Here is a 19,569-nt window from a genome sequence, read left to right as displayed (position 1 = left end):
ACCTATACCCTTTGGTTGGTTGATGATGCATGGAGGGGATTGTAATCATGGCAATGAAACGATATATGAAAGAAAGAATGTAAAACTAGTGTTCTCCCATGTAAACTATCACATAACTCACAATAAAACATTTTTTTAAAGTACTGCTAGAAAATAATAGAAACATTTATTAAATTAAAGGAAATGTAAAATTATTCTTTTTCAATCTATCTTTCATCTAAGACTATACACTTCTGAATGCAGTATTTCCATTTCTAACTCTCCTCCAAAGAATTCTGCACTCTTTGACTTACACCATAAGTTCTGGCACCCTCCATGGACTCAATATCCTTTAAAAAAAAAAAAAAAAAGTTTTTATTGTGAATTGAGTGATAGTTTACATGTGAGAACATCAGCCTTACGCTCATCCCATCGTACTTCATCTCATTGCAATGACTACAATTCCCCTCCATGTGTCATCATTCAACAGTATTTGCTTCCATCGATATCCTTTTAAGTGTTCTTGAGTTTGGAAAACAAAAAGAAGAAGTCTGAAAGGTCAGGATCAGGGTTATAGGATGGATGGGGTAAGGTTTCCCAGTAAAATTCTCATAGGACATCCTTAGCTATCTTCACAGAATGAGCATTGTGATGGAAAAATTCCTCTGCCACAACTTCCCTGGCCTTTTTCTCACCACGCAGTTTTCAATTCTCTTAAAACATATTCATAATAAGCACCTATGATTTTCCTTCAAGAAAACCTATTAAGATTAGCCTTTGCAATACCAAGATATAGTCACCATAACCTTCTGCGCTGCCTTGAATTTAAGATTTTCTTGGAAGCCAACATTTTGATTGGACCTTGCTCTAGGGATCAAATTGGTAAATCCAAGACTTTCCCAGTTACAATTTGTTGCTTAAAATTATCTTCATTTGATTCAATCTTGAGTAAAAGACTGATCAAAACACTGGTTGATCTTTACACAATGTTTTTGGCACCCATCAAGCCAAAAGCTTGTGGAACCTAGACATTCACTTAAAATTGGAAATCATATGAGATCCCAACTTAGGTAGCTATTGCATCAATGGTAATTCTGTGGTCTTCTACCAGTTTTTAGACTTTAGTTTCTTCATCCATCCAGGTTGACATTCTTGTCTCTTTTGGCTCATCATTGGGGTCTTCCCAGCCTGTCTTAAAACACTTAATCTTTCTAAAAATGACTGTTTTGTGTGGGGAAGCTTCTCTATAAACTTGCTGCAAAGCTTCAGTGACTTGGAGGAGGCCCACTTGAATTTTGTTAACATTTAAACACTAGCTCTGATCTCAAAATTATTTTTTTCCATGACACAAGAAGTATCCTGTTTATTATTATTATTACTATTTTAAGGTACTCTAAGGAGGCTAAAACAAATGTATTACTGAAAAAACATGTCTGCAACCATCCAATGATCACAGAGACATTTTTAAACACATTAAAAAATAAATAAATAAACCCATGCCATGTATAAATTGGATCTCTATTAGCATTATTTTTTGGTCTAACCCTCTTATCATAGAACAAGGTAATCAGTATGGATAGAGAAGATAGAATAACAGGGCTCACAGACATGTTATTGCTGTTAAGTGCTGTCAAGTCGGTTCCAACTCATTGCGATCCTGTATAAAGTTTCCAAGTATGGATAGAAAAGACTGAATAACAGTGATTTCAGGCTTGATCTACTGGAAATAAGCAAATACCAGCTGGGTTTCTCACAAAACCAAAAACGATCCTCCAAGAAAGAAAACACACAATGACAGCAGTACTGCTGTGTGAGCTAGGTGATGGGATAGAAGATGAAGAGGCTACAGTACTTGGAGCCAAGTATTTCCAGGCAATCATGCTTCTTGTTTTTATGCTTTGGGTTTGGGTTTTGTTTTACTTTAATGCATTCTTCAAGTATTTCCTCATTTATGCCCAGAAGATGTCAAGGTCTACTTAGATCACCTATCCCATAGCTTTATGTCATTATTGTTGTGTGCCACTGAGTTGGTTCCAACTCACAGTGATCCTGTCTAGAGTTTCTGAGAGTGGCTGGTGGGTTTGAACTGTCAACCTTGCAATTAGCAGTCCAAAGATTATCTTACAGTGCCTCACCAGAGCTCATAGTTTATTAGTATAGGGTAATCTCTGTTGATTGGAAATGGAAAAGTGGTGGGTAGACTCATACTGGATGCTTTCTCAACATCCATATCCAGGGGAATTATCTGTTTGCTTTATAGAAGTAATCCAGCTCTCAGTACAAAGTGGAAGAGTCAAAGGCAACATGCAAAGAGAAATTCAATATAGAAGGAACTACTGAAATTTGTTCTGACATATGCATATAGTCAGTCAGCAAATGAATTCAACACCCAAAGAAAATTAAAAAGGCTTTAATAATATATCTGTGTGCCTAAATCTGAAGTTAATTTTAAGTTTGCTGTAAAGAATCGAAGAAGACAACTTTTGGTGAAATTTTACATTCAATAAAATACAACTGTACTGGTCTCTGAGGTCCTGAGTAAACTTTACATTTCTGGCAAGCTCCACAAAGTTTCTTTATTTTAGTACTTATTTCCTTTTAATCCTTACTCAAATATATTAACAAAGAAAACAAAATAAAAGGACTAGACCTTCATGGGACTCTTAAGCCAGAGAAGGGAAAAATTAAATCAGTGCAGATTGCTTCTCTTCCTTTCTGGAAGGTCTGAAGGCCTTGAAGACTATGAATCTATGAGTCATGACGTTCAATCAAATCACATGATCCATATTGACAATGATGACTTCCATTTCATGACAGAGCATATCTTCCTAGCACGTTTATTTAGCAAGGCCCAGATGCTCCCAGAAATTATGTCACATCCACATGGTGCTTGGAGCACTTTGTCAGAATGAGAATTCTATGGCTGAGATGGCTGAGCAATCTAAAAGGAGATTTCAGAACTCTTAAAGTCTTATGTAATTTTAGCCCCTGAGTATGAAATGCATTGCTATCTTGGTCCAAATGACGGCCAGCATTTACATTTGAAAGTGAGTTGAGGTCCTCTTTTGAGACTTCACTAATCTACTAAGACAATAGTGTTGGTCTGTTTGACTCAGTTGGTAAATAAGTTAAATTCTTTCCAAGAATGTATCAAGTTCCCATTAAATGATTGACTAAACTGGATAAAAACCAATAGGATGTGATACCTGATCTCTAAAGAGTTTACAGTTTATTCAAGGGAATGAGATACATAGCATTTATGTCCAAATATCCAATGAAATGTGATGAGGGCTAAGGCTAAAACCCACAGCAATGGAAGACATTTATTTATATACTAGATATACACTTACTTGGATACATGACAGAAAGTCTAGAGAAACTGTGCTTAGGAGAAAATCCATTAGAGAAAAGAGCTCTCTGGTCCTTGGAACATTCTTCCTAATTTTTATCTGTGGTAGGCAAAATAGGCCCTCGAAAGTTATCTGTGTCCCACTTTCTAGTATTGTAAATATGCTACCCACATGACAGGCAAAAGGACCCTTGCACGTGTGACTAAATTAAGGGTCTTGAGATGGAGAGACTCTCCTGGATTATCAGAATGGACCCAAGGTAGTCACATGGGTCCTGAGAAGCAGAGTACCTTTCCTGGCCTTCAGAGGGTTAATGTGACTATGGAAAAATGATCAACGGGGTGCAGTGCCAGCTGGCTTTGAAGATAAAAGGGGCCATGAGTCAAGAAGTGTGGCAGGCCTCTACAAGTGGAAAAGGTATGGAAACATATTTCTCCAGCATCTCCAAAAAGGAACACAGTCCTTTGACTTGGGCACAGTGAGATCCACTTGAGACTTCTGACCTCCAGAACTGTAAGATAATACTGTTCAAGTCATGCAGTTAGTGGTAATGTGTTGTAATCTGTTCTAACAATGACTATAAAATGAATACATTGTTTCTAGACCTGCTTTCAAGAGTATTCCCTTCTATTTTCTTCTAGGACATGACACACAGAGGAAATCATGGTTTCTTTGACACTCAGAAGTAAAAGAACTAGTCAGGGATCCCAGCTGCTCTAGGGCCAATCATCTGAGGAGGGAGAGTTGGCAACATCTAACCATTTAAGGTGTCCCCATGTGCCAATGCACACTATTTCAGAATCGCAATTCTAATCTCATTGCACACATACTTCCATGTCTTCTCTTTTCCAGGCTAATGACCATCAGTTACTTCTAGATATGATCTGGGGTCATCTCACCATTGTGGTTGTGGCTGTGTGGACACACCATGACAGTAAATCTCAGGTGCTGAGAAATAAATACAAAATTTCAGGTCAGCCCTTACTTTGAATCTTATTGTGCATAATCTTGAAAAAAAAAAATCTGGCATCCAGTTCTCACATGAAAAAAATGGGGGTCATGGTTTATATTTCATAGAGCTATGGTGAAATTTTCAGGGAAAAGATGAGGCTTTCTGCTCCCGCAAAGGTATAAAGCCTCCGGAATTCTACACCAGGTCACACTACATGACACTTGACAACAATAGTGACAATTATGCATGTCATCAGGAAAGGTCAATTGCTAGAAAAGAACATCATGGTTGGTCAAGTGGAGGGCCAGTGAGAGTGAGGGACACCCTCAGTGAGATTTTGTCTCAACAGTGATCCCAAACAGCATGGATCATGAAGCTGGTATAGGGCCAGGCAACATTTTGTTCTGTTTTACATGGGGTCACTATGACTCATTGTCAACTGGATGGCAACTAACAACAACAATGGTGAAAATTAAATAAGAAAAGACACATAGAAAGAATATAATAGTACTAAATATACTGGCATTCAGTAAGTTCCTAATAAAATGTTCCCTTCCCTCTGTTATTTAATAATCTGGTAAGAATAGAGTGTCATTGTCTTCATCCAAGCCAATGACTAAAAGGATAGACTGTTGAAAAGGGCCAGGTCTCTGAGAGCATCCCTCAGTTGAAGACCTGAGTCACTAATAAGCCATTAAGTCCTCTTCAGGGACAGGCAGCCTTTTGAGAAATTGCAAAATCACAAGGACACAGAGTTTATTCTTTCAAGAGTAGTGGACTTGCCAGCAGAGCTGTGGTTCTGCCCCTTTAATAGGTTATCCTTGGACAGGCTATTTTACTTATGGAATATTCAGTTTTCATCTGTAAAATGGAAACCATAATAGCTACTACATGGGGAGGTTTTGAAGGTCAAATTAGCTCAGGGATATGAAAACTCTTTGCATTTATAAAGCATTCAATTAATTTAAGGTTATGAATAAAGTATGCTGCTAGATGCGGGGAGGCCAGTAAGAACTAAAAGAGAGGAAAAAAGAGAAATATGCTCTGTAGAAGCCTCGACTGTAATTGGTAAGATGAAATCTTTTCAGTCTTACTCAGTAGAGATGTTGCACAAAGTAAGAGAGGTAAAAGTCATCAGAAAGGAGCCTTGGAAAAAGCATCAGCATAGTGGTAGGAGAAAGAACTGCACTAGACACTATGAAGAGTCCTGGTGTGGTACTGTAGGATAAGCACTGCACTACTAACCTCAAGGCCAGCGGTTCAAACCCACCAGCCACTCCTCAGACACCTTATACAGGGGCACTATGAGTCAGAACCGACATGACAGCACTTAACAACAAAAAGAGACAGTATAAGATAGGTGATTCGGGGAAGGCAATTTGGCTTGTCCTCAGGGGAAAAATTGAACTCTGCAGTTTAGAATGAATACACCAAAAACCCAGCCAGCTGCCATGGAGTCCACTCTGACTCATGGTGGCTCATATGTGTGCTTCACAAGTAGATTGCCATGCCTTTCTTCTGAGGTGCCTTCTGGGTAGACTCAAACCTCCAACCTTTTAATCAGCAGCAGTGTGAGTTAACAGTTTGTACCACACAGGAACCCCTTAGGGTGACTAGAACAAGCAAGAGCCGGGAAGGAGTCAAGAAGGGACTGGTGCCTCCAGGGATCAGTGTGAAACAAGCAGAGGTCTGTGCTACTATGAGGCCTGTTTACTAGGCCACAGGGTCTGTACACTGGGCTTTAAGACCTGTACGTTAGGCTGGAAGGTCTGTACTAGGTTATACATTTTTACAGAAGACTTCAGTCACATCAAAGTCACAGGAATAACATGGTCAACCAGTGTTTTAAGAACCCTGATCTGGCTTACCCCCCTGAGCGCCTACTAGGTCCAACCTAGGCTCTTATACACATTGTCTCACTCAATACAACAAGCCATTAAAAATCACAAAAAATGAGATTGTCAAAGATCAACTGACTTACCAAAGTCATACAGCAAGTGAGTGACAGAGCTCGAAATAACTTCTCCCTGTCAGAACACAAATTTTCATCAAAGACCTGCCCAAAGTCAGAAACTGGATCAGCAACTCAGTTGCTGGAATGTGATTCACAGGACTTGCGATCCAGTATGGAACACAGACCAGTGACCAGGAATAACAGAGCTCCATGCAGGTACACAGAAGAACTAAGCTAGCTCTTTGAGAAGGAACAAAAAATGTCTACAAGTGAATTACTGCCCATTTCTTCCTTGGCCATATTCAGACTATTTTAAGGTTAACTGTTGTGATATGAAACTCAAATTGGCAATGATGATATCCAAACTGAAGACTGGCCAGTTTGTCCAATGAACTTCCTTGTAGCATAATTGGGAGGGTCTAGCTATATTGAAGATATTCAAGACATGGGATCCTCTATATCACTATATGAAACCAACCACTAGCTAATTAGAGAACTTCCTGTTAGAATTCTCCTTTCCTCAGCTTTATTGTCTTCTTTCGGGTGTAAGAGAGTCTTGTTAAAGACCATCACTTTCATACCTTTATGCAGTATGCACTGACTTTATTAGGAACCCACATGTCTGGACGCCTGAACAACTGACTATGTACCTGCAAAGTCCAAAAAAGTGATGAAAGGATAAGCCCTTGTTTAGTTTGTTACTGAACGTAAACACTCCATCTAAAGGCTTGACGGCAAAAAGAATGTAGCAGCAGGAGTCAGTTTCAAAGCTTATTTTCTGAAACCAACACCAACAGATAATAAGGTCAAAGGTACAATACGGCTTTATTATGTTTTGCAAATGCAGATCAATTTTCAACAATCCGTAAGGTTTTTGTTTTCCTACCAATCACTTCAAGAGCTACATCAGCTATAAATCACTTCATTCTCTCTTAACATCTGTTTTTAAAATAAGCTGTCTCTTCAAAACAGTCACATCTTGAGCTATATCTTCCTATGACGGCCTCCACAAGCTTGCTTCTTCTCATGTTTTCCCTCCCACTCTTTCTGCATGCCTCACATCTTCTACCACCAGTGAATATCCAGTCGGCCCTGACTCATGGTCACCCCACATGTGTCAATGTAGTACTGTGTTCCAAAGGGTTTTCCAGTGGCTGTTTTTTCTGAAATAGGTCACCACGCTTTTCTTTGGAGACACTTCATGATTTGAATCACCAATCTCTTGGTGAGTAACCAGGAATGTTAACTGTTTGTACCACCCTAATATCTTCTGCGGTCCAATGCTCATCCTACAATGCAGGACTCCAACATCCTCCATGTTGTTGTTGTTAAGTGCCATCGAGTCAGTTCCAACTCATCGCGATCATGTACAGGGTTTCCAAGGAGCAACTGGTGGGTTCAAACTGCTGACCTTGTGGTTTGCCATCCGATGCTTATCCTACATTGCCTTTACAGGGAACGTTAAAGAAAAAGAATTTTCCCCCAGCTTTCTGTGTCTAGCCTGGCCAGGAGACCACTCCCCTCTGGAGTGCCCCAATGTTGTGTCTGAAATGAATATAAGTCCCTTCCACAGATCCATTACAATCCTCTACATTACGTAGGACAAGTACATAAAATGCATACATAAAATATTTCCTGGTTTTATAGTGATAAGAGTGCAACCAAAAAACAAAAGAGTGCAACCCATACTGTCATGAATGTTGTTGTTGTGAATTACCCCAACTTCATTTAGTTGGGGCAATTAAAATCAGGGTTTGAACTACAAATAGGTACGTTGTTAAGTGCCGTCAAGCTGGTTCCAATTCATAGCAACTCTGCTTCCGAGGAGCAACTGGTGAGTTTGAACTGCCGACCTTGCAGTTCAAACAGACCTTGCAGTCCAGCGCTTATCCTACAGCACCACACCCAAACTCCAAATAGATACGTTGCTGAGTATTAATAAAACACCCAGTGAAGAACTGAAATATCTGCCAGTCCCCATAAAAAGTCTATCATCCACAGGAAATTAAACATTTTTACTTGCAGTATGCCCAGTGAAAACACTCAGAACTAACTGAAGTTCCTCATACGTTTGCCTTGGGTATGGCACCATTTTTATTTGAAAGTCCAGTGAAAAGCACTTTATGATAGGTACAGGTTCTTGATTCAAGGATGCTTACAAGGCAAATTTTTTAAAATATCAAATAATAAACAGTTTTTCCATGGAGATGCCAGTCATAAGTAGTTTTGTTTTAATTTCCCTGCAATTATCTTTCCCAAAATTTTCATTTCAGAAAGCTTCTATGTCCTGTTTTTCTCATCTCATTCACATAAGAAGACACTACCAGGCTACATATAGAGCAGTTACCAGACCCACAGGGAAACCAAAAGCAACCGAAACACTCTTGTCATCACTGTGCCTTCTTCTAAAACACAAGTACCACTATGTACCAATACAGTGAAATGCCCACTGTATAGTTACTGCTAATATAAACAATAGTTCTCCACTAACTTGTGAGTCATTTTTGAAGACACAGTTGCCAAGCTTCCAAGGTGTGGTGCTATGGGTTAATGTACCAGACTGCAAAGCCGTTTGAACTGCAAGGTTGGTGGTTCAAGCTCACCAGCTGCTCCTCAGAAACCCTATATAGGGTCGCTATAGTTTGGAACTGACTTAACAGCACTTAACAACACAACAACCTAACGTAAAAGGGGGTAAAAAACAGCACTCGGTATCATGGACTGTGTCAGCCCAGTCTTGGTACTTGGTGTTTGCAAAGACATTAGAAATGAATGACTGGGAAGCAAAGCTGACTGTTTTAGTACTGCTGCTGTCACGGAGTGGAATGAGAAAAGCAGTAAGGCCATGGAATGTGACAGAATAATTGGTAACAGAATTAGCTCATTGAAATGGGTGAGCTCACAGGCAGGTTTAATCTGCAAATCCAGGAGTGTTCTTTCTTCTGCCCCCTACAGCTGGCATCAGTCAGTTTCCATGACACTTGCTTCAGAACAGAACTCTTGGACACTCTACATTTTTTAATTCTCAAAGGAAGACAGACAAAACTTCGTCAGAGTGACTTGATAATTGGCTTCGTTAATGGTCCCAGTGTGAATCAGTCATTTCCAGCAATTTTTTAAATACTATACTGAGTGTTTTCTGGGGTTCTGTGCATTTTGGGGCTCCCGTTGGATGGTAACTATCTGGGAATTCTTGCTATTGTTATTACTTTGATCAGGTTGTTTTCTTTTTAGGGTTGTAAAAATATATATGGACTCCTGGTTTGGCCCTGTAGGATCAGCACTGGACTGCAAACCACAGGGTTGGCAGTTCAAACCCACAGCTGATCCTCAGAAATCCTAGACAGTTTCACTATGAATCAAACTGACTCAATGGCACTTAGCAACAGCAACAAAAACAAAGATATATATAATACAACATTTGCTGATTCAGCAGTTTTCAGATGTACAATTTAGTAATACAGATTATATTCATCGTATTTATTACTCACAATCAGTGCCAAACTTCTCATCTCCACAAACAAAAGCACACTGATTCCTAAGGTTCCCCTGTTACCCTCCCTACTGCCACTCATTAGCTTTGGTCTTCCTATTCATGTCTTTTCATATAAGTGGGATCATAAAATAAGTGTCCTTTTGTGTCAGACCTACCTCACTCAACATAATGCTTTCAAGGTCCATCCATGTGGTAAAATGCATCAGGACTTCATTTCTCTTTGTGACTGACTAGCAATCCATTGTATTGTTTGTCCATTTATCTGGTGATGGACATTGGGTTCCATCTTTGGACTTTTGTGATTAGTGCTGCAGTGAACAGTGGTGTGTGTGTGTCTGCTTGGGTCACTGTCTTGAAGACTCTTGGATATATATGTGTGTGCAGTAGCTCAAATGTATTGAGATGTACTATAGGAGGCCACTGACTAAAATTTGGCATGTATTAGTTCAAGTCTCACAACAACCTTACAGGGTTAGATACCACTCTGCCCACTTTTCAGGTGAGGAGATAGAAAGCACTGGAAGGTTAAACAGCCTGCCCAGGTCACACAGAAGGAAGTGGCAGAGCACTTGATTTCTGTGCTGTGCTGTCCCCTTCAAGGTATCTAATGCCTGTCACCTGGGTTGCCAGGTTTAGTTCAAGTGAGACTGTCTCCCACCCTCAGTGGCAAGGAAAACTGCTCAGGAGCTCTGATGTTGGGGAGGTTTCCACACACTTCCAAGTGACACACAACTGTTTTTTCCATTAGCAAAACTCCTCCTAGACCCACTCTGGGATATATAATCAATCTGCATGTTTCTAATTTAAAAACTATAGAAAACACCCTTCCAAACTGTTTGAATTAAATCTAGCCTTAACGAAGCCAAGTCTGTATAACCAGCCCCCTGGAAAGACAGAATGCTGCCTCTTCAAGTCTAAGTGCTTTGTAATCATTACTCTATAAACTGAAAGGAGAGCTAACCTTTTCTCTAAACAGCAAAGCAAGCAAAATTCCAGGATGCTGGCCAGGAGATACAACTTCTGGAGAAACTGTTCCCTATTTCTTTCACTTCTAAAAGCACAGGCTTGCCTCAGGGGCTCTAGACACTCACTGTGCCCAGGAAGGTGAAGAGCAGACTCTTAGTAGTAATACAGGAGCCCTTGGGTGGCACAAACTGTTAAGTACTAACTGAACGGTTGGTGGTCCAACCCCATCCAGAGATGCCTCAGTAAAAAAGTCTGGTGGTCTGCTTTTGAAAAGTCACTTCTTTGAAAATCCTGTGAAGTACAGTTTTATTCTGCAACACACAGTGTTGCTATTTGTCAGAACTGACTGAAAGGCAACTGGAAAGTAGTTTAAAAAGGTCCCTGTTTCTAATGAAGTCCTAGTGTGGCGCTGTAGGATCAGCACTGGACCTCAAGGTCGTTTACACTGCAAGGACGGCAGCTCAAACTCACCAGCCATTCTGCAGAAACCCATTACAGGGTCTCTGTGAGTCTTAGGAAAGCTCCCTGGTGGTGCTACGGGCTAACGCTAGGTGGGCAGTTCAAAGCCACCAGCTGAGTTTGCCAAAGATGAAGCTGTCTGCTACTGTAAAGATTTACAGTCTCAGAAACCCTGTTTAGGGTCACTATAAGTTGAAACTGACTTGACAGCACCTAAAAACAAGAACAACATTTCTTTACTAGATAAGAAAGAAGATGATGCGTGGAAATGAGATCTTTAGGTAGACAGAAAGATATTTGTACCAGATGGCTTTAATTATGTCTGAGGAGTGAGGGAGTTGGAGTTTACTAAAGAAAGCTTGAAAACCAAAACCCAAACCCACTGTCATCAGAGTAGAACTGACTGCCCCATCAGGTTTTCAAGGCTGTCAAACTTTATGGAAGCAGACTGCCAAGTCACATCTTTCCCCATGGAGAAACTGTTGGGTTCAAACTGCCGACCTTCTGGCTAGCAGGCAAGTGCGTAACCACTGTGCCACCAGGGCTCTTGAAGAAGACTTGAGGAGGGAAGAAAATGTTTAGGACAGATGTTAAAGGCAACATGGGGGAAAATCCACTGGAAATGTCTTGGAGAAGTGAGGGCTGTGTGTGTCACACTAAATTGACACTAGTTGTAGCAGACTGTGCTTGAGCAGAGAACGGGGTTTCAGACTAGTGTCAGAAACTCAGACAGTCGTCTTCTGAACTGACTCCCAAACTGCGTCTTGTTGCTGTTAAGAGCCATCAAGTTGGTTCTAACTCATAGCGACCCTGTATAGGATTTCCAAGAAGGGGCTGGTGAATTTGAATCACCGACCTTGTGGTCCAGCACATTATCCCACAGCACACCAGGACTCCATGATTTATCTAGGCTCTGGTCATTTCAACAGCTACCCTTTGCCTGCAAAACAATCTACTCAAGACGTTCATTTAGCATGACACTCAGGCATTTTACCATCTGGCCCTCACCTATCTCTCCAGCCCCATTATTTGTTTGCCTTTTGCCCTTATGAATTAATCGTAGTCCTCTCTAAGCCCCAGGTACTTTCAGTGCTTGTAGGCATCAATCACACCACAACCAACAAGTTGCCTTTGAGTCAGTTCTGACTCCTGGTGGACTCATGTGTGTCAGAGTAGAACTGTGCTCCATAGGGTTTTTCAAAGGCAGATTTTTCGGAACTAGCCTGTCAGGCCGTTCTTCCACATGGACTTGAACTTTCAACCAGGGACTCACAAACACCATCCAGGAAATCATAGCCTCCCCTGAAATTCTAATGCATGGATAGCAAGCAAACGTTCATTTTTTAAGATCACCTCCTCCAAGACACGTTCCATGATTACCTTAGCAAAATTGATCTCTCCTTCTCTCAGACCAACCTAACATCACATAGCACACCACACTCCATCATTTCTAAGATGTAACCTATTTCCAAGAACTCTGTTATTGAAGAATCGTGCTATGAAGCACAATTTTAGACCACACACACACATACCAACCATCATAACCACCACCATCACCACCAACCACTAGCATCACCACCACCATTACCACGAACAACAATTATCAGCATCACCATCACCGGCATCACCACCACCACCAGCAACACCACCATCAACATCATCACCATCATCGCCAGCATCACAACCATCACCACCAACACCAACACCAGCATCACCAACACTACTATCACGATCACCATCACCACCATCACTACCAACAACCACCAGTATCACCACCACCACCATCACCAACAACAACCATCAGCATCACCATGACCAGCTTCACCAACAACCACCACCACCACCATCACTACCACCCACCACCATCACCACTACCACCACTACCACCATCACCACCACCACTATCACCACCATCACCATCACCACCATGAGTTGGAATTGACTGTAGCAACTGGTATATGATATGTGTTAGACTTCCAAAAGAAACAGATGAAGCAATAAACTCATCACTGTCACTGGGTCCTTTCAGACTCACAGTACTCACAGCCCTATGTACAGAGGCTGTAAATCTTTATGGGAGCAGAAAGTTTCACCTTTCTTTCTCAGATCCACTGGTGGATTCAAATTGTTGACTTTCTGATTAGTAGTCCAACATGTAATCCATTACGCTACCAGGGTTCCCTGAATGAAGCAACACTCCAGGTCAAACGTTGGAAGCTGAAGATCTTGAAGATATTTGTGAGCCTACAGCCATTAGGCTAGTTACAGGCAAGATCAGGATTAGAATCCAGACCCTTGTGTTTTCAACATTCCGCTCAGGCTGGGAAACAGCTGCCAGGCTGGCTAGCTAAATTGGCTAAAACATTTGGATCTTAAGAGGAAACTGCCCTGCAAATATGAGCTGTATGACTTAGCAGTAGTTTAGTATTAGTATTCACGTTTCAACACCCGGGCCCAACCCCCTCTCATCCCACTTTATGAGAATTTAGGTTGACTCTTTAAAACCCCTGAGCTCTGTGGGGAATTGGATTTATGCAAAAATAATTGTGATTCATGTGTGTAAGCGAACTTTAAATAAATGTAGATGATTTCGTCATACCAAAGACAGAGGGGACATAATAAGTGCATTTAAAGCTCTGGGGAACGAGTTATTAATTTGGAAGGGCGGCTGGCTGCGGGGGGCGGGGGTAGACGCGCAGGACAGCTGTCTTCCATCTCTGGAGCTACTCACGTGGAAATAACCTTCAGATGATGCAAGGAGTAGGATTTATGTGCAGAGCAGAGTTCCAGAAGACCATTTTGGCAAGGCCTCACCGCCTCTCTGTTCCCCGCAGTCAGGTGGACCCCTAGTTCCCTGCCTTGCTACCACCTCCCACCTCTTCTCTTCCCAAGGCCGAATCCTGGTGGGCAGCCCCTGTCAGACCCGCGGCCCCACACGGACTCCATCACTGATCCAGGCCCGCCCTGTGAGGCTACCGGGAGCCTGCAGGTTCCTAACCAGAGCAGACTCACCTTTAGGTGGATGGGGAATGCCCGCTCCTGCTGCAGGGGGCCCAGCAGCGTCTGCTCCACGCTGACCAGCTCTGAGGTGGAGTCCACCACGCGGGCCAGCGCGCTGCGCATCGCCATCCGAGCTAGGGAGCAGGGTTCGCGGATTCGGGGGAAGGGAAGAAACTCCGCATCCCCTTCAGTGTCTGGCGCCATTTCCATCTCGGGGGAGCCAAGTGGAGTCGCAGCACCCCCATTCCTGACCCTCGCTGTCCCCTCCTCACTCCCGGACCCAGGTCGGGCCCGCAGCGGGCCTGAGCGAAGGACTGGGGCGGCGGACACGTGGTCCGGTTCGCGCGGGTTCCCGGGGGCTCCCGGACCATCCCCCCAACCCCACTCTTGCTGCAACAGCTGCAAGGTCTGCAGAGCCACCATTTGGTGGCTGATGGAGGCCACTAAGGGCGCGTGGCTGGTCATAGCTTCCTCTGGCGGCTCCTTGTGCAGGTGGAGCTGAGGGCGGGGGAGGCGGGGGATGCTCCGGGTCGCTGGGGTCACATTTCTCAGCCTGCGGCTCTTCGTCCTCAGCTCTCGGGGTGGCTGGTGACCCGTGCTGACCCCTGCATTCGCTTCCAGTCCGAATGCCTAGCTGGGACCCGAAGCTTCCTGAAGCGCTGCCCGTGTGCACTTGCAAATCACCCAGATGGTGAGCGCTGCTCCTGCCTCCTCTCCAGATAATGAATCTACAGGGATACTCCGCCCCTATTGCCTTTGAAGGGTACTTTCCAAAGACCACTTAAGCCATGGGAGGGGCGGGGGGACGACGTGTAAGAGTCCCACCCGTGAACAAAAGTGTGAACACACACAATTAGATTGTAGTTGCTACTCTTTCTACCCATCCCCCAACTGAGGTGAATTTTCCAGAAACTTCTTGGAGTAGCCTTTAAGGTTCCAAACAAAAGAAAGGTGTGTTTGTGTGTCTCAGGGTTGTGTTTGTCCAGGGCGCATTTGCATCAGAGAATCTGACAATGGAGGCAGCACCAGGACACCAGGGCACAGCCAATTCCTGAACTGATGCCTGGCACCACCCCATGCCGGACGTGAATGGCTTTGTAGAAAACTCCCAAAGGATTTAAGGCAGCAAGATTTGAAGCTAAAGCCATGACAAGCCATGAACTCAGGGACAGCTGTACAAATATTTGCTGATTTTAATTAAACCTAACATTGCTACTTCCTTAGGAAAAACGACTGGCGATTTTATGCTTTGATAGTTGGAAAACCACTGATGTGCACGTAAAAAAACTCCCAACAAAAAAAGGCATTTGGGGAGAACAGTTAAGTCGGACTGTCCCAGAACAGTGTTGTGTCTGCTTTCTTCCTGTCACAGAAACCACTGAGATAACCTCCTCTTCAATCTCCAGTTGCCTTCCAGTCTAGTCTGGCTCCTGGTGGCTCCATGTGTGTGACAGTACAACTGTGCTCCACAGGGTTGCCAATGGCTATTTTCTTGTTTTTCAGATATAGATGCCAGACCTTCCTTCCAAGGCTCCCTTGGTGGACACAAACTTCCAAATATTTGGTTAGCAGGTTAGCAGTGGAGTGTATTAGCAGTAGAGTGCATTAATTGTTTGTACCACCCTAGATCCTGGTGTGGTTGCTGTAGGCTCAGCACTGGAATGAGAACCACAAGGTTTGCTGTTCAAACCCACCAGTTGCTCCTCAGAATCCCTATGCAGAATCGCTATGAGTTGGAACCGACTTGACCCCAAACACTGTAAAGAAGGCCAAAAGTGTAGGTCCATGACAGACAAGTGACACTGGAAGATGTCGAGAATGGGACTTCAGTCTTCCTTTAGAAGGAAGAAGAGTCCCTGGATTGTGCAAACAGGTAACACTCTTGACTACTAACTGAAAAATTGGGGATTTGAGTCTAGCCAGAGGTTCCTCAGAAGAAATATTAGCGATTGTAAACTCAATGGAGCACAGTTCCACTCAGATACACATAAGGTCACCATGAGTTGGGCTCCATTGATGGAAATCTTTTTTTTTTTTTTTCATTGTTTTAGAAGGGGGAGTCCACCGTTGATGCTGTGAGAGTAAAGTCTGGAGCAGGGCTTGGGTAGGAAAGTTGTCCCATGAGTCTAGTCATCTACAGAGACACAGGAGGGATGTGAGATCCTGTAAGGTTTCTTTCACTCTGAGATAATATGACTCCAAATAGTCCTCCCAGCTCTCAGTGCTTTCTTCGCCTACAAAAACAAACCTGGATGCTAAAGTAAAGAAACTCTTTCTTAAACAAAAATGAGTTCACACTAATTATAACTTGTTGTTGTTGTTAAGTGCTGTTGAGTCGGCTCCGACCCATAGCGATCCTGTACAGGGTTTCCGAGGCTGTAAATCTTTATGGGAGCAGAACGCCTCATCTTTCTCCCGCGGAGTGGCTGGTAGTTTCAAACTATTGGCCTTAAGGTTTGCAGCCCAATTCGTAACCACTACGCTACCAGAGCTCCTTTAAATCTGCCCATTGACAGAGCAGAAATTACTTTGGAGGGAAATAAATAGTTCCATGTTGATTAGATTCTCTAGAAGAGAGAGTTCCTTAAATTTATAATAAAAAGTAAAAAGAAATTTTTTACTATTTTACCCCCAGTCCTGAAATGTTGAAGTACATTAAGTTAAGCAGAGACTAAGTGGGAACAGCAAAAACTTACAGATCTCCAGGGGTGCTCCTCTTTCCAGATAAGCAGGAAATCCAGTTTCATAGTTCACCCTTCCACTATCAAATGGCTGACTGCAAAACTTCTTGGCAGATGGAATTTCAGCCAACAGCAGAATTGAAATCACTAGACACAGCCTGACCTGGGGCCCCACTGTTCTGAGAGCCCTGGGATCAACTGAGCCCTAAGGGGTATGAGAGAAGGGCTCCAGAAACTCATGGGACTCACAAGTGATACGTGCTGCCTGGCTTTTCAGATATCCTCTTGGGAGCACTGGGTTGTTCAGCAACTCAATGCTATGCCTGTCTTATACTTGGTCACCGTCAAGTGAATTCCAATTCATGGTGACCTCATGTGTGCAATGTTGGACTGTGCTCCATAGGGTTTTCAAAGCTGTGACCTTTGGGAAGCATGTTACCAGGTCTGTCTTCTGAGGCACCTCTGTGTGGGTTAGAGCCACCAACTTCTCAACTAGTCATGGAGCATTTTAACAGTTTACACAAGCCAGGGACTCCTCTGTCATTTGCAATGAACTTGAAATGGCTTTGTTTCCAAACTAGAGATATGATGTGCTAGCAGGGGAAATAGCGTTGTCTAAAACACCTCCAAAATTATGTATGCTGAACTTTGAGACCAGACAATGAATCACATACCACTAACCACTGTACTCACTATTTGAGACCACTGTGTAATAAAAGGCACCAACTAAAGGAGCCCTGGTAGCGTAGTGGTTATGATTCAGGCTGTGAACCTCAAAGTCAGCAGTTCAAAACTTCCAGCTGTTTCACAGGAGAAAGATGAGGCTTTCTCCTCCCGTAAAGATTTACAGCCTCGGAAACCCTGTACAGGGTCACTGTGAGTCGGAACCGACTCCACGGCACATAACCACCAACCACCAAAGGGTATGGTGCTGCGGGTTAATGCGCTGGACTGCAAGGTCGGTTTGAACAAGGTCAGCAGTTCAAACTCACCAGCTGTTCCTTGGAAAGCCTGTAACAGGGCTGCTATGAGTCAGAACTAACTTGACAGCACTTAACAACAACGCAAAAGGACAGTGTAATGAGCAGCTGATATATTTTGCTTCATAGCATCTATTTCACCTTTATATATATATATATAATACCATAACTCCCCACTAGATAGCTCATGTTGTCAGGGGGAATGAACACATTCCAACCCAGAGGTAAAGTGGTCATCTAGCCTAGGGCCAATCACACATCACATTCTCACAGTGAATGGCCCAAGTAGAGTCAATGAAACAATCATTTAGGTACCTTTTGGGTAGAAGTGGACTATAAATGAGAAAACAATGAAACTAGGAAAAGGTTTAGGCCCAAGAAAAAAATTACCAAAGTCCTCTTTATGAGAAACCTTACCTAAAATAGTTTAATTGGTAAGAATAATTTGTGGACTTGGATTGCTCCCATAAAGATTTACAGCCTCAGAAACCCTGTACAGGGTTGCTATGAGTCGTAACCAACTCCACAACATACCACCACCACCACCACCATTGCAAGAAGTTCTAGGAAGGATGGCTCCATGTTTGCTTAATTCACCAGCTCATGGTTCCTTACAGTTTTCTGCCATGTCATCCCAGCATTTATTTCCCCCACAATTACAAGATGCCTTCAGTGACTGCAGTAGTACCACATGTAGATGCTAACACCCCCTAAAGAAGCTATCTCCTCCTGTGTGTCCCTGTTCAAGAGCAAGGTGACATTTCCCAAAAGTCCCCAGCTGACTTGCCCTCACATCTCCTGGGCCAGAATTGTGTCTTTGTGCAAATTAGTCAAGGTCAAGAGGAATAGAACCACCATGAGAGTGTTGACCCAACCAGAATACAATCCAGGGGCTAAAGCTGGGATTAGCTTACCCTGAAGCATGGAGGATGGAGGATACTTGAGACAAATCAAGATTTTGTTAGTGAACCACAAGGATAGTGAAAGAGCACCATGAGGATTTAGTGCATTTTGGATTTGCAGGGGTGATTCTCCTAGGTATACAGGAAATCCAGTGTTGTGAGACCGTTCTTCTTGCTACCCATACTTCTGTGCATGTGAAACAGAGAAAATATAAGTTCTGGAGACTTTGCAGTCATTTTTGCGAGCTTAAGAGGAAGACCCTATCTACAATTGAAGCCAACCCTGAAAAACAAAAAATCCAAGAGTCCTATAAAGAGAAACAAGTTGCCTTATGACACCTGGTGAGACTCATATTTAGCTGCAACAGAAGTTGGTCCCATCTCTGAGTTTTTCAGGTATGTTGTCATGTTTCACCGTTATTTCCACTCATGGCAATTCTATGAACAACAGAATGAATCTTTGCCCGGTCCTACACTGTCTTCATGATTATCAGTATGTCTGAGTCCATTTTTACAGCTATTATACCCTATATTTAGTGCCTTTCAACCTAAGGGCCTCATATTCCAGTGCTATATTGGACAGTAGGAGACATGGTGTGGTGCTGTAAGATAAGAACTGGACTAATCATAAGGTAATAGGTTCAAACCCACCAGCTGTTCCCCAGAAACACTATATAGGGTTGCTATGAATCAGAACCAACTCAATAATTGGACAATATTATATTGTGATGATAAAAGTTGTACATCAACTTGGCTGGCTTATGATTCTCAGTAGTTTGGCAGTTACCATGTTCCATCTGATATAATGTAATCACTAGCATGATGAGCTCTGTTATGAACAGCCAATCAG

The 19,569-nt window shown here is 42.8% G+C and overlaps 1 protein-coding gene across 1 annotated transcript in view; it reads right to left on the bottom strand.

The window, feature by feature from the left end:
- The window catches only part of DLEU7 (deleted in lymphocytic leukemia, 7), a 49,294-nt gene extending 34,673 nt beyond the window's left edge, over window positions 1-14,621 (bottom strand). The window contains exon 1 of the mRNA XM_006874142.1: window positions 14,169-14,621. Coding sequence (XP_006874204.1) covers window positions 14,169-14,621 — 453 coding nt within the window. The remainder of the gene's footprint in view (window positions 1-14,168) is intronic.
- Window positions 14,622-19,569: the final 4,948 nt, after the last annotated feature.

This window comes from Chrysochloris asiatica, unplaced genomic scaffold (genome assembly GCF_000296735.1).
Source record: "Chrysochloris asiatica unplaced genomic scaffold, ChrAsi1.0 scaffold00263, whole genome shotgun sequence".
NCBI lineage: Eukaryota > Metazoa > Chordata > Mammalia > Afrosoricida > Chrysochloridae > Chrysochloris > Chrysochloris asiatica.
Note: the sequence above shows the minus strand (reverse complement) of the source record. Positions and strands in the feature narration are given on the sequence as shown.